Source organism: Eleutherodactylus coqui, chromosome 6 (genome assembly GCF_035609145.1).
Source record: "Eleutherodactylus coqui strain aEleCoq1 chromosome 6, aEleCoq1.hap1, whole genome shotgun sequence".
Classification (NCBI taxonomy): domain Eukaryota; kingdom Metazoa; phylum Chordata; class Amphibia; order Anura; family Eleutherodactylidae; genus Eleutherodactylus; species Eleutherodactylus coqui.
Genome location: NC_089842.1, coordinates 39,265,237 through 39,286,484, shown reverse-complemented (window position 1 = coordinate 39,286,484; position 21,248 = coordinate 39,265,237). Strand labels below are relative to the sequence as shown.

The 21,248-nt window shown below is 44.7% G+C and overlaps 1 protein-coding gene across 1 annotated transcript in view; it reads right to left on the bottom strand.

Moving 5' to 3' along the window:
- Window positions 1-21,248, bottom strand: part of VSIG10L2 (V-set and immunoglobulin domain containing 10 like 2) — a 42,902-nt gene that overhangs the window by 956 nt on the left and 20,698 nt on the right. The window contains exons 7-10 of the mRNA XM_066609285.1: window positions 20,241-20,501; window positions 18,680-18,850; window positions 15,130-15,420; window positions 11,701-12,018 (exon numbers count right to left, since the gene is read on the bottom strand). Of these exons, the coding sequence (XP_066465382.1) occupies window positions 11,701-12,018; window positions 15,130-15,420; window positions 18,680-18,850; window positions 20,241-20,501 (1,041 nt within the window). The remainder of the gene's footprint in view (window positions 1-11,700; window positions 12,019-15,129; window positions 15,421-18,679; window positions 18,851-20,240; window positions 20,502-21,248) is intronic.

Sequence of the window (21,248 nt, the reverse complement as noted above, 5' to 3'; positions counted from 1 at the left end):
CAATTGCGCTTAGCGAGTATGCTCGCTCATCACTACTAATGATCAAAAATGAATTACATGATATAAATGAGATAATTAAGGCATCACAGGAGAACAATATATGAGGGTTATACACTGTACCCAGGTACATACTGTGCTGGTATCAGCTAGTGAATGGCTGAGATAATAAATCACCATAATCATATACAGGCATGGGTACAACCAGTCACGATATGCCTGTGACTTCACAGCCTCCTGCAATTCCTCCAAAAGTATAGGTGCATCCAGGAATTCTCTCTGCTTATTGGTTAAATGAGACAGAGATATAGACGAGTGCAACACGCCAGACTGCAGTGGGGTTGGCAGCAATAATGGTGGTTATTACGGTGGCTCCACTGCTTTCACTCACTAGCGGAAGGTGGTATGCAGTTGAAAAAGTAATAAGTTAGTTTTTGGCTGTTTGAGCTACCTGTAAAGTCGGATAAGGTAAGATGGTAATTTGTAAAGTTTGTGACGCCATTCCGTATAGAGGCCTAGAGCTGCACCAGACAAAATAATAATGAAAATGAGAAAAATAAAATAAAAGTAATTTGTCCGTTCCCCTGGAGTGTAGTGTGGTACCTCGGTGCAGATGTTACGGTGGTAGGAAGGGACTCCAGGAGTTGGGATGAACGGTGAAACCATAATTCAGTTTATTTCCTTAAAGAGAAGAAACTTCCATATTTCATACACATAGCATTACTTTATATCTTGAAGTAGACTTTCTTTTTGAAATACATATCTGTACATATGCAGGTATTAAGTGCAGAAACCATATTTGTACTCTTTGTTGAAAAAGCACAAGAATCCTCTCTGTACACTATTGTTTGCCCTCCTGCTTCTTTCTCACTCTTAGTCTTCTAGCTTTTTAAGTATGAAGTTTTTCCTTCAGTTAGTTAACGTTCCTTTCTTTCCTTTATTTGTTCATCTTTCTCTATCCTTCTTTCTGTAATCTTCAATCTCTAACCAACTTTATATATATATAGCCTCTTGCCTTTATAGCTTTTTTTCTCTTAATACAACCCTTTGTTCTATATCCTTCTTATCTTAATAAACTTCTCCTCTCTATAACGTTCTTCATTATACTGAATCTTTTTTCCTTTATTTCTCAAGTATTATGCAACTTATGTACTCACACTTTTCTCCTTCCCACCGCACTGGCTTCCTCCTGATGTTACTACTTCTCTCTGACTCCTAGACTGAACTCCTCTCCACTCCCCTACTCAGCTGGGTCTAGACTCCTCCTTTCTTCTCTTATACCAGCTCCTCTCAGCCAACCCATGCATAGGACTTTATCCACTAATTACAGGCTGCCTATCTTCTGGATACCTGTACTATACACAGAACCTAGTTTGTGGTGACTTTGAGACATAGTGTGGTTGACAAACAAGCAAACAATAAACTCACATACATAAAGGCAGTACACGAAGGGCTTTATGGAGCATACTATTCCGGTACACTACACGAGTATTGAGGTAATGAGTAGAGATGAGCGACCATACTCGTCCGAGCTTGATGCTCGTTCGAGTATTAGGGTGCTCGAGGTGCTCGTCTCGATTAAACGAGCACTGACCATTGAATTCAATGGAGCGGCAATACAGCCGGCTCCATTGAAAGCAATGGGCTGCCGGCTAGCGCGGGATGAATTTTCGGAAAGGGCTTAAAAATATAAGCCCTTACCTGAAAATCATCCTAAAATGTGTAAAAAGTAAAAAAAAAATATACTCACCTTGTCCCGGCAGAACGATGTTAGCCCATTGAATTCAATGGAGCCGGCAATACAGCCGGCTCCATTGAAAGCAATGGGCTGCCGGCGATGGCACAATGAATTTTCGGGAAGGGCTTAAATATATAAGCCCTTCCCTGCAATTCATCCAGAAATGTGTAAAAATAAAAAAAAATATATATACACTCACCTGGGCCCGGCAGACGGAGTTCAGCTGCGGCCAGCTGGCAGTTCTCCTGAACTGCTCTCTGTAGTATTCAGCAGGCGGGGATTTAAAATCCCCGCCTGCTGAATGAGCTGTCTCTGATTGGTCACAGCCTGACCAATCAGAGGCAGATCTCACTCACACCCATTCATGAATTCATGAATGGGTGAGTGAATGCTGCCTCTGATTGGCTCAGTGCAGCTCTCAGCTGAATGACAGCAGTTCAGCACCACAGTGCAGGGGACAGCAGGAGAAGACGAGGCTGTGCCCCAGCAGCTGAAGGGAGGTGAGTATCTATTTTTTTTGTTTTTTAAATCACTTTTAATTCATTTCCAGGGAATGGCTTATATGTAAAGCCCTTCCCTGAAAAAGAACTCAGGTGTGCCAGCGGACAATTGTCTTCAATGGAGTTGCCGGCAGCAGCAGCGGCTCCATTGAAGAGAATGCCTGCATTTTTATTCTTTTTTACACTAAAATCTTTCTTTTTCAGGTAAGGGCTTATATTTTTAAGCCCTTCCCGAAAATTCATCCCGCGCTCGCTGGCAGCCCATTGCTTTCAATGGAGGCGGCTGTATTGCCGGCTTCATTGAATTCAATGGGCTAACATCGTTCTTCTCTGCCACAGCTGTTACAGCTGTGGCAGAGAAGAACGATCATTATGCTGACAGTGGGGGGGGGGGGGGGGAGTGTCTCACTCTTGCCACTATTGTGGCTTAATAGTGAGACCTCGGAGCCCGAAATGCAGCCCTGCATGTTGCTCCTTGCCTACTTTATCCATTTCTGTGTTTTTTACATGACTTTGGTGATTTGCTAAGATTTTCACAAATTAAAACCTTAGCGGAGCACCAGTCATATACAAAAATGCTCGAGTCGCCCATTGACTTCAATGGGGTTCGTTACTCGAAACGAACTCTCGAGCATCACTGAAAGTTCGACTTGAGTAATGAGCACTCAAGCATTTTGGTGCTCGCTCATCTCTAGTAATGAGCAATTTGATCTGCACTTTTTTGAATTTTGGAGGAATACAGAGAGGCATAGAGATTGTGTGATGCCTCCCTAATCGCAGCAGTAGTAGTACCTAAGGTCCCTGAAGTATTTCGAAGTCCAAATATATATGAAGAGCCCACTGCAGTCATGCAATTACCGCCAGCATATGCACTGCCCCCCCTTCCCCTTTTTAAATTAAGTTTATGTTCAAAAGTATTTTATTAGACAGCCAACATCAAATTTGATATAAGTATATATGAAGCATATAAACCATACAATTTAGTAGACATCCACCCGGACCAACCCAGGCCTGGAGAACAGAAATAAACACCACTGTTGGTTTTGTATAAAATAAGTACTGTCACAAAAAAACAGTCAACTACACCCAAACAACCCAGGGTATATAGAACAGACGGAGTAGGGAAAGAGGGAAGCAAATAAGGAGGGGTCGAGAGTATCTAGACATATCTAACTGTTAGGTTGTGCGTCTAGGACCTGTGGTTCTACAGGTTTCCATGAGCACAGCTTCACAGGTGAGGGTTAATTGGGCTGGCTGAGTGTGGTGTTTTACCAGCCAATCCCCTCTGGTCTGCCGCACATAAATAACAGCATCTCTTGGTAGAAGATGCTGATCATTTTACTCTGTTGATGCATTCTGTGTTAATCCCACTCAGAGCTGGTGTTATGCATGCTTGTCTGTAGTCCTCTCTCACCTTCCCTGAGGACGGTCTGGACACCTGTTGTCCCTCCCCTCCTTGCGTTCTGGGGTGTGTGCATCGAGTAGTGTGTGGTACAGTGACTGTGCAGGTGCACACACCAACAGGTTTCTCCCTATCCCTTAGCAGGTGCGACCTCCAGACGTCTGATGTCTTACGTGTGTGTCAGATGGGTGATGACTGTTCCTAGTATATCAGCACAGAGGCTGCCTCTCTATCCCCCTGGTGTGAAGACACTTGGACTAGCTATGGTTTACTATCTGTATGCATGTGAGCTCTGGGTGGGGTTCCTGTTCAATGTGGTATGCATTACCATGTGTTATGTGTGAACAGTGACTTGTTTTGTATGTCTGTGCAAGTGGCCAGACATGGGCTCTATGCACAATCCTGTTCTGTGTGGTGTGCATAATCTGGTGTGTTGGTATGAATAGTGACATGCAGGTGGCCAGACATGAGGTGTGAACAGTCTAGTTCTGTGTTCAGTGTGTGTGAACAGTGTCCTGTCTTGTGTTTTGTACTTCTCTCCAGGTTCCTAATCACGGATAGCAGGGTCCCAGATAAAGACAGTGGGGCTGTCCTTATCAGGACAATCACCCTGCTTTTAGGCAGGGGTTCCCCACTTTCCCTGATTCGTATGGAACAGGGTTCCTTCCATTTTTACCTGAAGAGGTGTAATTGGTCTATGCAACATTATGAGAGCTGTTGCGGTTTTATCAGGACACCTTCGTGCGTCTGTGCTGAGGCGTGGTGTTTTAGTGCACTGGATGGACGTAACTCTAACTCTTTTTAATCTAAGATGGACTATAATCATTATAGGTTGTATGCTACCTGACTTATCCAACTTCAAAATCTCTTTGAGGTTTGAATCTGCACCCATGGCTGCTAAGTGGCACAGAACCCGGAGAAAGAGTTTTTTTCATTGTTTTTCATTTCCTCATATCTCATGAGGGTGTTCAGGGCTTCAACCCATTTCGCACTAGAGGGAGCAGTTGTTTCAAATTAAGTTGGAAGCATAAAGCCTCTCTTATTGGTCTCTAAGACATATTGATTTATTGCCCCCTGAGAGGGCATCTGAGGATCAATTACATGCAACAATGGATTCAGTTTCTACTAGATTTTTTTTCTGAAGTTTTTGCCCCAGTTTTCTTCACCTTCTCTTAACTCTGTTATAAATGCATCACAGAAGGGGAAATCAAGAATTAAAAACAATCACAGAAAATGGCCATTACTTACTGACTGAGGAGTGCATATAGATGCATCCTCCTCTCACCATGCAGGTAGCTGACTACCAAATGGAGGAGCCAATAACACCTGTGAGGACACCGATAAGACACCCACTCACACTGCCTCCTGATAATGAGGGGGGTGGATGCTTGGTGTACACTCCCACACATAGTGGATACAGTGTGCCAGACCATTCTAATATATGTAGTTCACCATGCAGACCAGCAACCTATTAATGACGCCACGATAATTCGGCGGGTCGCCCTGCATATCCATCAGTGAACCACATTGGTACTGCCACCCTGGGCTCCCCCTGGAGTCTTAATGCCACACTGCATGTGAATGATAGATAATAAATGCAAGGCATTGGTTGGATGTTGGCCAAGATACATGAGCCCACTAACCACTTAATTCTGCTAATATTTTGAAATAAGGATGCCTCTAAGATAGACCCTCATTGCCTCCCACATATATCTGTCGATTGGTAGTTTAGGACAAAATATACCTCTGATGATTGTCTTTCCACCTTCCAACCAACCTCCCCCTAACATCTTCCTTCTAGTGTCTGGAATCATAATAACCCCCAAACAGCAAGCCCGCTGTCTTGGGGTCACACTGGACTCTGACCTCTCCTTCACCCCCCACATCAAATCCCTGGTCCAAACATGCCACCTGCACCTCAGAAATATTGCTAAAATCCATCCTTTTCTCATCACGGACACGCTAAAGACACTCGTTGTCACCCTCATCCATTACTGACTTGATTATTGTAACTTGCTGCTCATTGACCTTCCCCGCACCAGACTCTCCGCTCTCCAATCCATACTAAATGTGGCAGCTAGACTCATCTTCCTGTCCAGCCGCTATTCGGATGCCTCTGCCCTGTGCCAGTCACTGCATTAGCTACCCATCCACTGCAGAACTAAATTCAAACTCATCACCCTCACCCACAAAGCTTTCCACAGCGCCGCGCCACAATACATCGCCTCCCTCCTGTCCGTACACCACCCAGCCCGCACACTCTGATCAGCAAACACATTGAGATTAAACGCCCCTCTAATACCATCCTCACATGCTTGCCTCCAGGACCTCTCTAAAGCAGCACCAGTCCCCTAGAACGCTCTACCCCAAAACATCCGGACAATCCCCGATGCACAGAACTTCAGATGCGCCTTAAAAACGCACCTCTTCAGGGAGGCATACAAAACCTCGTGATCTAATGCCTGACCCCCACAATATGCCCCCTGCTGCTCCCTACAGCACTTCTCACCTTCCACTTTGTCTATCTTAAACATTTTCTGCCCCTGTACCTCATTATCACCCCACATTCTGTTTCCTAATACTTAAATACCCACCTGCTGAAAAGCTTCAGAGCAGTGTAGGTAGAACAAATGGCAGGGGCAGACAGGTGAGTATATATATATTTTATTTTTTTTACTACAGCTAGGGATGATTTTCAGGGAAGGGCTTATATTTACAGTCCTTCCCCGAAAATCACTGCAGGGGTGTCGGCATCCTATTGTTTTCAAATGGGGCAACCGCATCCCAATTGAAATCAGTGGGTGAGCTTCGCGATCAGGAACAGGTTAATGGCTTTTCCATTCATTTCAATGGGGAAAATTGATTTGACTTATGAGTGTTTTGGGTTAAGAGCTCCGTCACGGAGCTAATTAAACTCTTAATCCAAGGCACCACTGTATACTAAAGGTGCTTTTACATGGAATGATCGTTCGCGCTCCCATGATCCAGCGAAGAACTGAGCTATTATTGTTCAGTGTAAATGCATGCACCGAATGAATGACGAATGAGAAGTCTTTCACTTCTCATTCAGTCTCTGCATACAAAAAACCGAACAACTGCTGGTTTACTGTGATTGGAGGCGGGTGGGCCAGATTTATCCCTGGCCTCGCTCCGTCTCCATTCACCGCCGCACCTCAATTCAATCAGCGATGCACAGGAACAATTATTGCTTGGACAACCTGTAGGGCATCTGTTGCCTGACAGATCGTCCTATGTAGAAGCACCCTAACTCTAGAATACCTCACGTGTGTTGCATGATAACTATTTCTCACCCAGGTTCTGCAGACAGTGGTAAGGTATCTCGGATTAAGTGGCGCTGCAGAGGTATTTTTGTCCAACTTCCTTATTTGCATATATATTCCAGAGGAGCTTGCATGGGCTTATAAGCCTCCGCACTCACCTCCTAGGTGTTTCCACACACCTTCTAGGTGCTCTCCTTAAGGAGAAATAATACCTTTCCCAACCCACATCTATAGGCCTCTCACTATCCAAGCCAGAAAAATACCGCACACTGATGAGGGGCAAACCCCCGAAACAGCTGTCTGTGTATGGATTTCTGACTTGCAGTCAATTCTCAATCATTGTTATAAAGACTTGTTTAAAGGGCCTGACATTGATTGCAATAATACTGCCATCCAATAGATGTCGCTGCAGAGGTATTGTTCCATCTTCCTTAACCTGCAAACACATCACAAGATGATGGTATTGTTTCACTGCCTGAAATAATGCAATGAAATAAAGGAGTCCCTCCCCCCCAATTCCCCACATATTCCAGAAAATAACAGTATATTTCTTAGCCATGTGTAAATAGTGAAAAAGTGGCAGGATATAGCATTACCCCAAATTCAATTGATTAAGCCCCAATACATGAATCCAGACCACAGATAAAATATTGCTGAAATAGGAGGGAAGAAAAAAAAACAAACAAACTCAAACACCCCCTTACACCAAATGGTAGAACCTAAAGATCTTTTATCAAAAAAGTAGAAAATGTAACAAAAATTTTATACGGTAACAACAACAACAACAAAATAACTGTATACAACAGGATAAGGCCCTTCACCCATGGTCCATGATCCACAAACAAAAGGAACAGTCAATAGATACCCATTCCTGGAGTTTTTCCCACTGCTGTGTACTCACACACACACATACTCAACATATAACACATATAACACAATATACCTAAAACACAATATACCGAAAAGAGCATAAAACTATAGAAACTCAAACTCCCAGGTCCAGCTGAACCATACTGAAACCAAACACAAATAAAATTAAACAGTAGCATAAATACTAAAATAAATAACTAACCAAAACATACTAAAAACCAAGTCAACTGGAATAAAACCAAACTACCTAAAAATAGTTTTTTTGGGGGTCCCTATTGCAGCTCAGGGGCCATGCCTGCTCCACAAGTCCGTGCCTGGAGTTCAAAGTTTAGGACGTGCCAAGCCACACAAGGGTTTTTTCTTTTTTTTTTTTAACAATACCACACTGTGCCAGCTGCAACTTGGGGGCCAAACCCATACCACCAGTCTGTGCCCAGAGTTCGATAGTAGAACCTGTAAAGTCCCTAACAGGTTGGGGTACCCGTTCTCCGTAGCTCTGGACATGGAGAAAACTGTGATCCAGTTCCGAAAAGCATCTTGTTCATCAGAATAGGAAGAGAAAAAAAACAATCCTGTGTATCTGGGTGAAGTCCAAGCCATCTCCAGGGATCTGGTTTCAGTTACTGCCAACATATTGGACATGAATATTATTGTGCAGTTGTCACTTCATATCCTGAAAGACTGTACACGTTTTCTGTAATTTCATGGAGAAATCAGGGGAAAGGGATATTTTGGCGCCATCCACTGATATGTGATCATTTGATGGACTTTCCACAGAATTATGTCACGATCCTTAGGGCTCCTACCCACTTACGTTTTTTTTTTAACGCTGTGATATGGCAGCGTTTTTTAAATGCGAATGTTAATGGGACTTTCTAATGTTAAAAACGCATCGCAAGTTTGATGTGGTTTTTGTGCAATGTGTTTTTAACATTAGAAAGTCCCATTAACATTTGCGTTAAAAAAACGCAGCGATATCACAGCGTTATAAAAACGCAAGTGGGTGTGAGTCCTTAGGGCTCATGTCCACGGGCAAAATGTGATTTAAAATCCGCAGCGGATCTCCCGCGCGCGGATCCGCACCCCATAGGGATGCATTGACCACCCGCGGGTAGATAAATACCCGCGGATCGTCAATAAAAGGCATTTAAAAAAAAATGGAGCATGAAAAAATCTGGAGCATGCTCCATTTTCATGCGGGTCTCCCGCGGGGACGGCTCCCGCGGGCTTCTATTGAAGCCTATGGAAGCCGTCCGGATCCGCGGGAGACCTAAAATAGGAATTAAAAGCATTTACTCACCCGCAGCGGACCGCGAAGCTCTGCTCTTCCTCACGGCCGCATCTCCCTTGCTTCGGCTCGGCGGATGTGCCCGGCGCATGCGCGCGGCACGTCGACGACGTGCCGGCGACGTGCCGCCGGCGTCAGGAATTCATCCGCCGGCCGAAAATGAAGATCCGGCCGTGAGGAACAGCTGACCTTCGCCGCCCGCTACGGAAAGGTAAATGCTTTTAAATTTCTATTTTCAGTGCTCATGTCCGCGGGGCAGGAGGGACCCGCTGCAGATTCTCCATGTAGAATCTGCAGCGGATCTGATTTTCCCCGTGGACATGAGGCCTTAAAGTAAAGGAGTTTAATCAGTAAGGACTGTAGCTCTCCTCTCGCTCCATGCCACTGTTCCGCATGGAGGGTTCTTGGTGTTCTGGCAGTTTTCCTCTCCTTAGCAGCCAAGTCTCTGCCCCGGGCAGTCTTTGATAAGCGGGCCTCGGCTCCTGGTGCCATCTTGGATTTCTTGTCCCCCGGCCTCCCCTGTTTTATGGTGTTCCTCGCAGTGGGTCATGCTGTAATTAGTGTCAGGAGGTCACGCTGAAGTGTCTTATGATGCACTGTGTGCTGTGTAACCTAAGGCTGGCTGAGGCACTGATCATATTCTCTAGATGATACCAGTACAGTACAGAGATTGGAGCTCCACGAAGATAATTTGCATATTCCCGATGCATTCTGGGAAGAGTGAAGAGTCGCAGTGAGTGAAAAGATTGCTGGGTCTAGCTACTTGGAGGACATCGCCAGACTGTGCACAACGTTTTACACTTAGTATTTATGTCCACTTTTAGAAGTTTAAAAGTGGACATAAACATGGAAGGGCAGAGTAGCCGTATGTTTATAGATCTAATAGAGGAAAAGCCAAACTTCACCTGCCAGAAATGCAAGCGCGCAATTAAAAGCTTCATTTTTGATCATTAGTAGAGATGAGCGAGCATACTCGGTAAGGCGATATACTCGAGAGAGCATCGCCTTTTTCGAGTACCTGCTGGCTCGTCCCTGAAGATTCGGAGGGGCCGTGGGGGTCGGGGGGCGGCGCGGTGCAGTGAGGGGGAGCAGGGAGGAGAGTGAGAGAGATCCCTCTCTCTCTCTCTCCCTCCCGATCCCCTCTGCTCACCCCCGCGGTCCTCCCGAATCTTCAGGGACGAGCCAGCAGGTACTCGAAAAAGGCGATGCTCTCTCAAGTATATTGCCTTACCGAGTATGCTCGCTCATCTCTAATCATTAGGTCATACCTGTTCTCTCTTCTTTCAGTGACTATGAACTAATTCCAGGAGGGATGAAACATCCTATCATCCCCAAGTCGCTGTATCCATTTCTAGAAATAAGAAATTAACGACTGCTGAATTAATTTACGTGAAATCAACAGCCGGGAATGTAATAATGAAAATTTTGAGTATCTATTGAAGAGTATTGAGTTATGAATTATAACTTATCATATGGGGGTACATACCTTTACTCTATAGCACACTCCAACTTCCCGTTGTACAACCCTTAATACTTTCCATCTGACTTTCCTTCTCTGCATACAGCACAGTACCAACCTGGCACTAAGCTGAGAGTCAGTTCAGACAGTCAGGTTGCTAGGGATATGTTGCCTAACAACCGGTGTCTTTAAAATAAGGTTGTCAGGCAGTGACTCCCTAACAACAAGTGTACATCAGATTATCCAGGTATTTTCTGAGCTACATTGGTACCAAGTTGAAGGGGTATTCCTGAGATGGGAAACGTTCTCAAGTTTTCTTCCATCCACTGGATGCTTGAAAACTTAGATTGGTGGGGTTGTGACCGCCACTGATCCCAAGAATGGAGGGTTCGGTTTCACCATTTCTTCTTATTACAAGCCTAAGATTGAATGAAGTGGTAGTTGCGCATGCGCAGTGCCGTTCCATTCACTTCCAACAAGACTGCTGAAGATAGCTGAGAACTCAACTATTTCCATCAGCTTCATTGAGATGAATGGAGCAGCGGCTGTGCATGTGTTCCATTCTTTAACGTCATTGCCGGCTGGAAAAGCAACTTGGAAGTGAGAATAAATGGGGAAACGGGAACCCCCTGTTCTCGAAATTGGTGGGGGTCCCAGTGGTTGGACCCCACTCTTCTATTAGTTTTCACCCATCCTTGACCCACATTTGGGAGTCGAAAAGCCACTTGCCCAGTAGTGTAAACCTGGCTTTACAAAGTATGAGGTCCAATCACAGTTGCCATGTGGCCAGAAATCAGGCACACCCTATATATTGCTGTAGCGCTTTCCCGACCACTGAGGAAATTAGAAGCAAGGAGGAAGGTCATGTGTCTGTGCCCACCTACTAGACTCTTTAGTAAATCCCCGAGATTAACCATAAGAAGAGTACACTTGAAGTATGTGTATGTATAGGCATTAGTATGTATGTATAGGAACATAATGCTACACAAATAACTGCACAGTACCACGTGTCATATCCTGTATGCTGGAGATTCAGGCACTGGTTGAAGCATAAGAAGAAGGGAGTATGGTCATTATTGGCTTGACAGAAGTAAACCTTTAATCATACCCTGTTATTGGGTACACCAGACCGATGGACATCAGAGCATTCGGCCAATTACTGTACCTGGTGTCTTCACCTCAGAAGGAAATCCTGTTGTCTTATGGTTGACAGCCAGTATCCTAAAGGCATATACAATGGAAGGGTCCAATCCTCCAAGTTTGTGCCCCCGTATTTCGGGCTCAATATCATTGGCCACTGTGTCCCAGGAAGCAGCTTGAACGAATCTCTTAGGAATGGGGGCGGATCGGATGCTGGCTTGTCGCTGTACCTTGAAGCCAGTTAGGTCTCCGGCTCCTTGAGTCATCCACTCCAGATCCACCTCTGTTCTGTGCCGACTGTAGAGAAGTTTACTGATTGTCACATTGGGAGGAGTAGGATATTCTGTCAAGAAAAAGCGTAAAAAAGATTTTTAAAAAATCAAAACACTGTATAAATAAGGCTGCACAAAATACTGTATTTTCTGTAGCAATTTGCTTAATAAATCTCGCCTATTGTACAACAGTTTTACATCCGCAATAAAAATGCACAGAAACAGTGCAAAAAACAGAAATGTTAGGAAAAAAAAAAAAGCACACTTCTACTATTTAACCACTGCCTGCTGTAAATGTATGTTGCTGCTTGCTGGGCTCTGTGCAGCAGCAACATAAATTTATGTTCTTCACTATTTTACTAACAGCCCGCGGTTCCGATGCCGACAGCGGGACCTGATTGGTTCACATCACAATGATGTCATCAGATTGTCAGCCACTTGTAGCATTGGCTGGGAAAGTTTATTGCAGTAACAAACTTTCTTGGCATTACAGCGCTGTAACAGCCTCTGAATCAGAGGAGAGAGGAAAGTACTGCGAAGCCCCTTACATTACAATCACCTATACTCTTTAGCTAGATAGGTGGTTGTATAGTGTAGGTTTTATTTTTTAAAACTATCGAGAAATAAATTTAATTTATAAGGGTACGTTCACACGCACGAACGATTTAGATGTCGATCCGCACCAAAATCCATAGTTTATTTTTCCATAGAGATTTTGGCGCAGATCTGCATCAAAATCCATAACATTTGGGGCAGATTTTGCCGCAGATCTGCAGCTGCTTTCACTCTTTCAAATGAAGAGGTGAAATCTGTTGCAAATCCACATCAATATTCGCACCAATTCTGCTACACGTGAAGTACCCTTACACTAATTGATTACATCTAAAGATGAGCGAATATACTCGTTTCGAGTAATTACTCGATTGAGCACCGCGATTTTCAAGTACTTCCGTACTCGGGTGAAAAGATTCGGGGGGTGCCGGGGGGCGGTGTGGCGGAGCGGGGGGTAGCCCTCTCTCTCTCCCTCTCCCCCCACTCCCTGCTGCAACCCCCCACTCACCCACGGCGCCCCCCGAATCTTTTCGCCCGAGTACGGAAGTACTCGAAAATCACAGCGCTCGGGCGAAAAAGGGGCGTGGCCGAGTAGGTTCGCTCATCTCTAATTACATCAATTCGTTATTCTAGAAATTAATTTCAGTTAATCATCGAGTTGAATCATTATATTTTTTCAGTATAAGGGTGACTACCCACTACAGTTTTTTTTCACTGCAAAATTCACAGCCTTTTTTTTTTCTGCAGGGGTCTATGGGACTTGTAATGCGCAAAATCGCAATTTACTGCGAAATCACGATTTTAACATTACAAGTCCCATAGACCCCTGCAGAAAAACAAAAACGCAGTGCAAAAAAACTGTAGTGGGTTGTCACTAGGGATGAGCGAACGTGTCCGTTACGGACACATCCGCACCCGGACACCGGCTTTGCCGAACACTGCAGTGTTCACGCGTAAGTGTCCGGGTGCCGCCGGGGGGCGGGGAGATGCGCGGCGGCGCGGGCGGCAGTAGCGGGGAACAGGGGGGAGCCCTCTCTCTCTCCCTCTCCCCCCCACTCCCCGCCGCACCCCCCCGCGCTGCCACGGCGGCCCCCGAACTTTTTCGCCCGAACACTGAAGTGTTCGCAAAGTTCGGTGTTCGGGCGAAAAAGAGGCGGAGCCGAACGTGTTCGCTCATCTCTAGTTGTCACCCTAAGTCTGTTCACATTGCAGTAAAATAACATATAGACTCATATGAGCCTCGTGTGGTGCAGAGTGTAAGCTCTCGCCTACGACCTGGAGGTTGCAAGTTCGATTCCCACATGAATCAGGTAGCCGGCTCAAGGTTGACTCAGCCTTCCATCCTTCCGAGGTCGGTAAAATGAGAACCCAGCTTGGTGGGGGGTAATAAGTAATAATTACCTGAAAGCGCTGCGGAATAAGTTGGCGCTATACAAATACCATGATTTGATTTGATATAGACGTGTCCCACGTCGCTGCTCTGGGTCTCCCCTCTGGTGTCAGATTTACAGGCTGTTCCAGCTTGTGTACGGGACGTCACAGGCACTACAGCCAATGGCAGAGCTGTGTGCCCAACCACTGAGCTCTGTTATTGGCTGCAGCGGCTGTAATGACCCATGAACCAGGCGGGAATGCAGCCCGTAAATGAACACAGGCACGGAACACCGATCGTTGATGTGGGACACAGTGGGAGCGGGGGGAGATGAGTATATTTCTATTTGTTATTTTACTGCAAAGGGAACAGATTTTTACTGAAAAAAATACAAGTCGGACCACCCCTGTAAGGCTAGTTTCACACGGGGCGATTGCGATTTTGCCACGAGAAAATCGCAGCATTGCATCTTTGTACCCCGCGATTTTTGGGCATCAGCAATGTTTTTTCAGGTTTTTTTTGTAGAATAATCTCGCATCGCATTGCTGCCGCCCTTATTAAAATCACGCATTTTTTTTATTGCAAAAGTCAATAGGACTTTCTGTTGTTAAAATCACAACGCAAGTTTGTTGCATTGCGATAAAAGGAGGCTCCATAGGGAAACTTGGGAGATAAAAAAAAAAACGAACATCGCAGAAGGATAGAGCATGCCGCGATTTTTTGTTCTCTCAACATCGCATCAGTGAAAACATCGCAGATGGGAAGGAAAGCATTGAAAATCATTGGTTTCATAATCTGCTTTTTTACTGACTCTCACATCAGGCGACAATCGCGCGATTTTCTCGCTCGTGTGAAACCACCCTAAGGCACAAATAGGCTTGGTCTTGAAGGAGTTACGAAAAACCATGAGGGCTGAAAACCGTTCCAGCATTAGTCCTGTTTGCTACAATGTACAGTATCAGTCATTTTAGAGTGTGGTTGCACATTGTGTTTTTCGATAAGAATAGTTCCTAGAGCAGAACTGCGCCACAGCTGCATGCGGTTTTAGCGTACTGGTGGAGGCAGAGTTTCGTGTCAGGGTACTATTCTAACATGTGAATATATCCTAAGAGGGTGGAGAATTGACTCAAGGGTTATGGAAAGTGAGTTGAGAGGAAGTGATTACCGCAGCCTCTTCTCCCCAGTGGGTAAGGCTTTTGCTGTTGGGCTCCCCTATAGGTAATGACTTTCTTAGTAACCCGGGAAGGTTTGTACTTACTGTTGACACGAAGCCTCAGTAATAGAGAGGTGTTTCCCACGGCATTAGAGGCCAGGCATCGATACAGTCCGCTATCCGTGTTCCACTCCGCCTCCCGTACGGTCAAGACCGATAGTCCGTTCTCCTTGTATATGCCGTACTTTTGGGAATCGGTGATTATCTCCTTGTTGGAGTTGTCGTACCAGGTGATTTCTGAGCTGGGGGTGGCCAGCTTCAGGTTACAGATCAACTGAGCGTTATGTCCTTCTAATATGAAGGTTTCGTGGTTCGGGGCGTCCAATACTGGAGCCTCTGTGAAAAGGGGGAGCAGGAAATTCACCAAATATTCTGCAGACTTACAAACTATAAAGGTGACATTGCATACAAAAGTAGCATCAATAAAAGAAAGAGGGGAGACAAGGCAATTGTCAACGGTGAGCACTGTTACTAATTGCCGCGCCACTATTGTGTTTTTTTTAATTCTGTCCTCCCAAATAATTTAAGGGATTGCCCGGGTGCAAGGCTATTTTTTTTTTATTTGATCTAAATCTGTTAAAACAATAAAACCAAAAATACTTACCCGTTCTCTTTCCTGGTGATCCAGCACTGCAGCCCCGTGGTCCTCCTGGTCTTTGTTTAGGAATTGGCTACCACCTACCACTGCAGCCAATCAGAGGCCGGAGCAGTCAAGTGCCAGTCTCCCGGCATCACCACTCAGATACTGGGAGCCATACTGACTGCTGTGGCCTTTGACTGGCTGCAGCGGTCAGGTGGTAGTCGCTCTAAAACAAAGATCGTGAGGACCGCGGGGATTAGTCAGGTAAGTACCACTGCTTTTATTGTTTGAACATGATTGGTTTGAATTTTAAAAATTCATATCACACCCAGATAATCACTTTAATAACGCTATATAATACATTATATGTATCCCAAAATGGCGCAATTAAAAAAGAAACACATTGCACAACAAACAAGTCCTCATACAGTTGTGCCGAAGGAAAAACAAAAGTTATGACTTTTAAATGCAGAGATGAAAATCCCCAAAAATCACTGCACCCTTAACCCCTTCATGACTGGGCCCTTTTTTTTCCCATTTTCGTTTTTTCCTCCCCCTTAAAAAAATCATAACTCCTTTATTTATCCATCGACGTCGCTGTATGAGGGCTTGTTTTTTGCGGGACGAGTTGTATTTTTCAATGGTGCTATTTAATGTACCATATAATGTACTGAGAAACTTTAAAAAAATTCTAAGTGAAGTAAAATGGAAAAAAAACCACATTCCGCCATCTTTCAGTGCGTCTTGTTTCTACAGCACACAAACTGCAACAAAAGCGACATGATAACTTTATTCTATGGGTCAGTGCGATTACTACGATACCAAACGTGTATAGTTTTTTTTTACTATACTACTCTTTTTTTCAAAGAGATTTAATTTTTTTCAATTATTTACTGCGGTCATCTTGTGCGCGCAATAACTTTTTTATTTTTCCGTCAACGTAGTTCAGCGATGGCCTATTTTTTGTGGAATGTCCTGTAGTTTCCGTTAGTACTAATTCGGAATACGTACGACTTTTTGATCGCTTTTTATTGCGTTTTTTCTGGGAGAAAGGGTGACTGAAAAAGTGCATTTCGGACAATGTTCACCGTGCAGGGTAAATAATGCACTACTTTGATAGATCAGACTTTTATGGACGCAGCGATACCAAATATGTATTTTTATTTTATTATTTAGACTTTTTAATTATAGATATGGCAAAAGGGGAGTGATTTAAACATTTATTACTTTTTTTTACAATTAAAAAAACTTTATTGCTTTTTTTTCACTTTACTTTTAAGTCCCCCTGGGGGACTACAATATGTGATACTTTGATTGCTCCTGCTGTATGACGTAATGCTATAGCATTACGTCATACTGCATTCTGACAGGCAGCCTATCAAGGCAGCCCAGGGGCCTTTCAGAAGGCCTCCGGCAGCCATGACACCTGCACGACTCCCCTTATCTCATCTCGGAGGGGGCCGTACGGGACCCCCGAACAGCGTTTGGGGGCTTTAAATGCCGCTGTCAGAACTGACAGTGGCATTTAACCCCTTGAGTGGCGGGTTTCCTACCACCCTGTCGTGCCCACCAGGGCAGGTTTTTTAAAATGGTCTAATCATTGAATTTCAACTAATTTTGCAGTTGCGTCTCAAGAGCCATAACTTTTTCATTTTTCCATTGACATGGCCATATGAGGGCTTGTTTTTTGCGGGACAAGTTGTGATTTTTTAAACAGGGGGGAGGAAAAAAAGAAATGGGGAAAAAAGAAAAAAAGGGGCCATGTCATTAAGGGGTTAAATAATGTATTAACTTCCTTCTCTGGGTCATTACGACGCAGGGATACCACATGTGTGATTGTATTTTTGATTTTTTTACAAAGTAAAGGGAGACAAGTGTTTTTATTATTTTTTTTATAATTTTTTAACTTTTTTTTTTTGTGTCCCTTTAGGGGACTTCCACAGGGACCCATTAGGACCCCTGATCACTTTCTGGGGGTCCGATGGTGACAGCCCTTTACATGCTGCAGTGACAGCCCTTTACATGCTGCAGTCACATAGACTGCAGCATGTAAAGGGTTAACACAGCAGAGATCGGAGGTTTTCTCTGATCTCGGCTGTAAGAGCTGGTACCTAGCTGTCCTCTGACAGCTAAGCACCAGCTCTCCCTGCCACAGAGACCATCGGCTTGCTTCTGACAAGCCCATGGTCTCTATGGCAACCTGTAAACAAAGCAGGAGATTGCCGGCATATCGGCAATATCTTCTGCTGGTTTTTCAAAGCCCTTGCTTTGTTCTCTGTGGGTCGCTGCAGGCAGAGCACAATGTCACAGCTTGTCTTCCGGGCTATGTCGCTATGGGCAGTGGAGCTCGTCCCGGAAAATTTCCGGGCGTGCCACTCAAGGGGTTAAAGGGTTAATAACCGCGATCGGCCGAACGGCTGATCATGGCTATTGCCCGCGGGTGTCAGCTGTAGTAAACAGCTGACGCCCGCGCTGTATGCAGAGAGGTCGCCCCGCGACCTCTCTGCATACATACCCCGACGCTCCAGGACATAAATGTACGTCCTGGAGCGGGAAGGGGTTAAAGGGGTTGCCCAGTTGTAAACTATATATTCTCAGAATAAGTCATTAGTAGTAGATCATTGGTGGTCTGTTGCAAGGGACCTTTCATCAATAAGTTGTCTTCTGGGCCAGTGTGCTCCTGCACTGAGCTGATTTTTGCAGGAAGTAGACAATTCCATTTCTACTGCACTGACCAGGCTTGGTATCATAGGCCAAGTTCCCATTCATCTCAATGCCTGCAATACCAAACCTCGCCACTGCAGTGGAAACTGAGCTGTCTGCAGGAGCACACCACCCAGATAACAGCTGATTGATGGGGGTCTCAGACAATGGGCCCCTTCTGATCTATCATTGATGACCTATAGTGTGGATAGGCCATTAAAAGTTTACAGCTGGACAATAAGTACCAAATGAGGCTGTGTCCTTAATGGGTTAATTGTTTCTCTCTATCCGATTCTTCATACGACAACTTACCGAGCTGGATGAGGCACTCAACGGGTTTCATCATCATTGGATGAAGTGCAGTGCAGGTGAATAATCTCTGGTTATACGTCCGGTCAGGTTTAAAAACATAGATGTTAGAAGATTCCTTTACATCTCCGATCCGATTGTTATTCCATAGCAGTGTGATCCGGGGCTGCCCGCCTGTCCAATCACACGTTAACATGATAAACTCATTCATCTTCGTGGCTACTGCAGAGCAATTGGGACCACCTGGAGGCATCACTGATACAAGGAAGCATAATATAATGAATATGTAATGAATGCATATACTACATACAGTGTATATAAAATATATATTGCATATCTGCTTATAGGAAAAGGATCACTCCAGGCAGAACTGATACACTGTGTTACGTCTGGTGCAGTGTGTCAGGAAATGGAGCATGATAAGGATTTAAATAATGGCAAACAGAATACCAGTGTCTTGCTCCACGCTCTCGGGTCCTTGACACACTTCTGTCTTATAACAAGACTTCCCATAAACTAAATTTATCATCTACCCACAGGTTAAGTAATAAATATATGATTGCTCGGGCTGCCGTGTCCTCTACACTGAGAAATCCTCTTCTTTCTGGTGATGGGGCTTTGAATACTCCACCTCCAGCAAACCGAGCGCTGTGATTGGATGGAGCGCCAGCCAATCACAGCCGACTCTCGATCCAATCAAAGCCCCGTCACCAGAAAGAAGAGGGTTTCTTAGTGCAGAGGACGCGGCAGCTTGCCGCCGTGACGGGGACCATCGCGAGGGACTCAGACACCGTGGGCCAGGTGAGTATTGATGTTTTTTTTTAAATGTACTTCAGCTAGGGATTATTTTTGGGGTGGGGCTTATATTTCAAGCCTCCCCCGAAAACCAGAGTAGGGCTTACTTTCTAGGGAAACACGGTAGTGTCAGAGTGCTTGCTTGATCAATGCTGCGTTTACTGTCTATGGAGCGATCTGAATACAATGTTGGCTATCTCTGTCAGTCACATAGAAGCAAATGGTGGCCATGAATGCGCACTACCACTCCATTCGCAGGGGAATATCGTACTCTGTGATCGCTGAGGATCCCAATCATCATATATTCATCACCTATCATGTGAACATAGCCTTATCTAGATATAAGCTGTACAGATTTAAAGGGAACCTTCCATCAGAAACGTTGTTTTAAGCCACCGCCATAGTGCTATCCAGCCTGTTCAATGCAAGGATTTGTCTCAAAACACGGAAGAACAGTAACCCCAAATTCTCACTTTTATTTTTTGGCGCAGTCTTGAGTCATCCAGGCAGAACTTGCAGCTCCATAAGTCAACTGTGTCAGCAGATCAATCACGCCCCCTCCTTGTAAGCACTGCTCGAATGACTCAAGACTGGGAATTTACAAACTGTTGGGGTCAATAAGCCAAATCCTTTTTTAGGTCCCACAGTATATAGGATAGCTCATATAGGCTACAGGGTCATTTTTCACATGAGGTCCAGCATTGTTGGAGCCTTTGATAATTAAGTTGTGCCGTCATCACAATAAACAGGTAGGCATTTCTTCACTCACCAACAGTGGTGCTGCAGTTGAGGTCTCTCTTGAGAGATGGGTGAGAGATGGTGCAGGTGAAGGTGCTCCCGTTCTGCAGCTGGGCACCGCTTTTTATCAGGGTTGCATTTGATTTTGACACAATGACTTTGCCATCTTCATTTGGTTGTATCCAATGGAGCTGTGCCAGAGGATGCCCCTCAGCCCAGGAGCACCAGAGGGCCACATCCTTGAACTTACTATGAGGTTTTGCTGTGCATGTTGGAGATCCCTCTGGCAAATCTGCACAAAAAATAGTGAGAATGCACCAACAACATCCATGATCCCCACCAGGTCACCCGCAGGGAACATCTATCGTCATTTCCAGATCAGAAATCGGTCAGTGTGATTGGTAATTCACTTAGCATTGCTACCACATACATCATGAGTGAAATATACAATTTCACTACTCACTTCAAATCAAATGTCAGCTCACCCAGCCTTGATTGTTAACCTACCGAGTGTCTAGGAGCAGAGAAGCCACTGCTGATACCAATAGAAAAAAAGGAATATTTCAGCACCTTGGATATTCATGGAAAAGACTTTATTTCATATCAGCACTACAAAAAACCATGCATGGGTAGTGAAACTACACCACGTTTCAAGCCGAGCTCTGATTAAGAGCCCTGCTCAAAACGTGTTAAAAACATACATTACCTATGCAGAGTTCTTATATCTTTCTAGTGCTGGTATGAAATAGTCTTTTCCATGAATATTCTAGGGGCTGAAATACCCTGTTTTTTAAACAATGTCATTAGTAATATATATAATGTTACAAATTATGCACCAGTGAAACATACAATGTCACTAGTGATACCTATAATGTCACCACACAGCATTAGTGTGTCACTACATACAATGTCATCAGTGATACATGTAATGTCATTATTAGAAATGAATGAGTATACTCGCTAAGGCACATTACTCGAGCGAGTAGTGCCTTAGCCGAGTATCTCCCCGCTCGTCTCTAAAGATTCGGGGGCCGGCGGC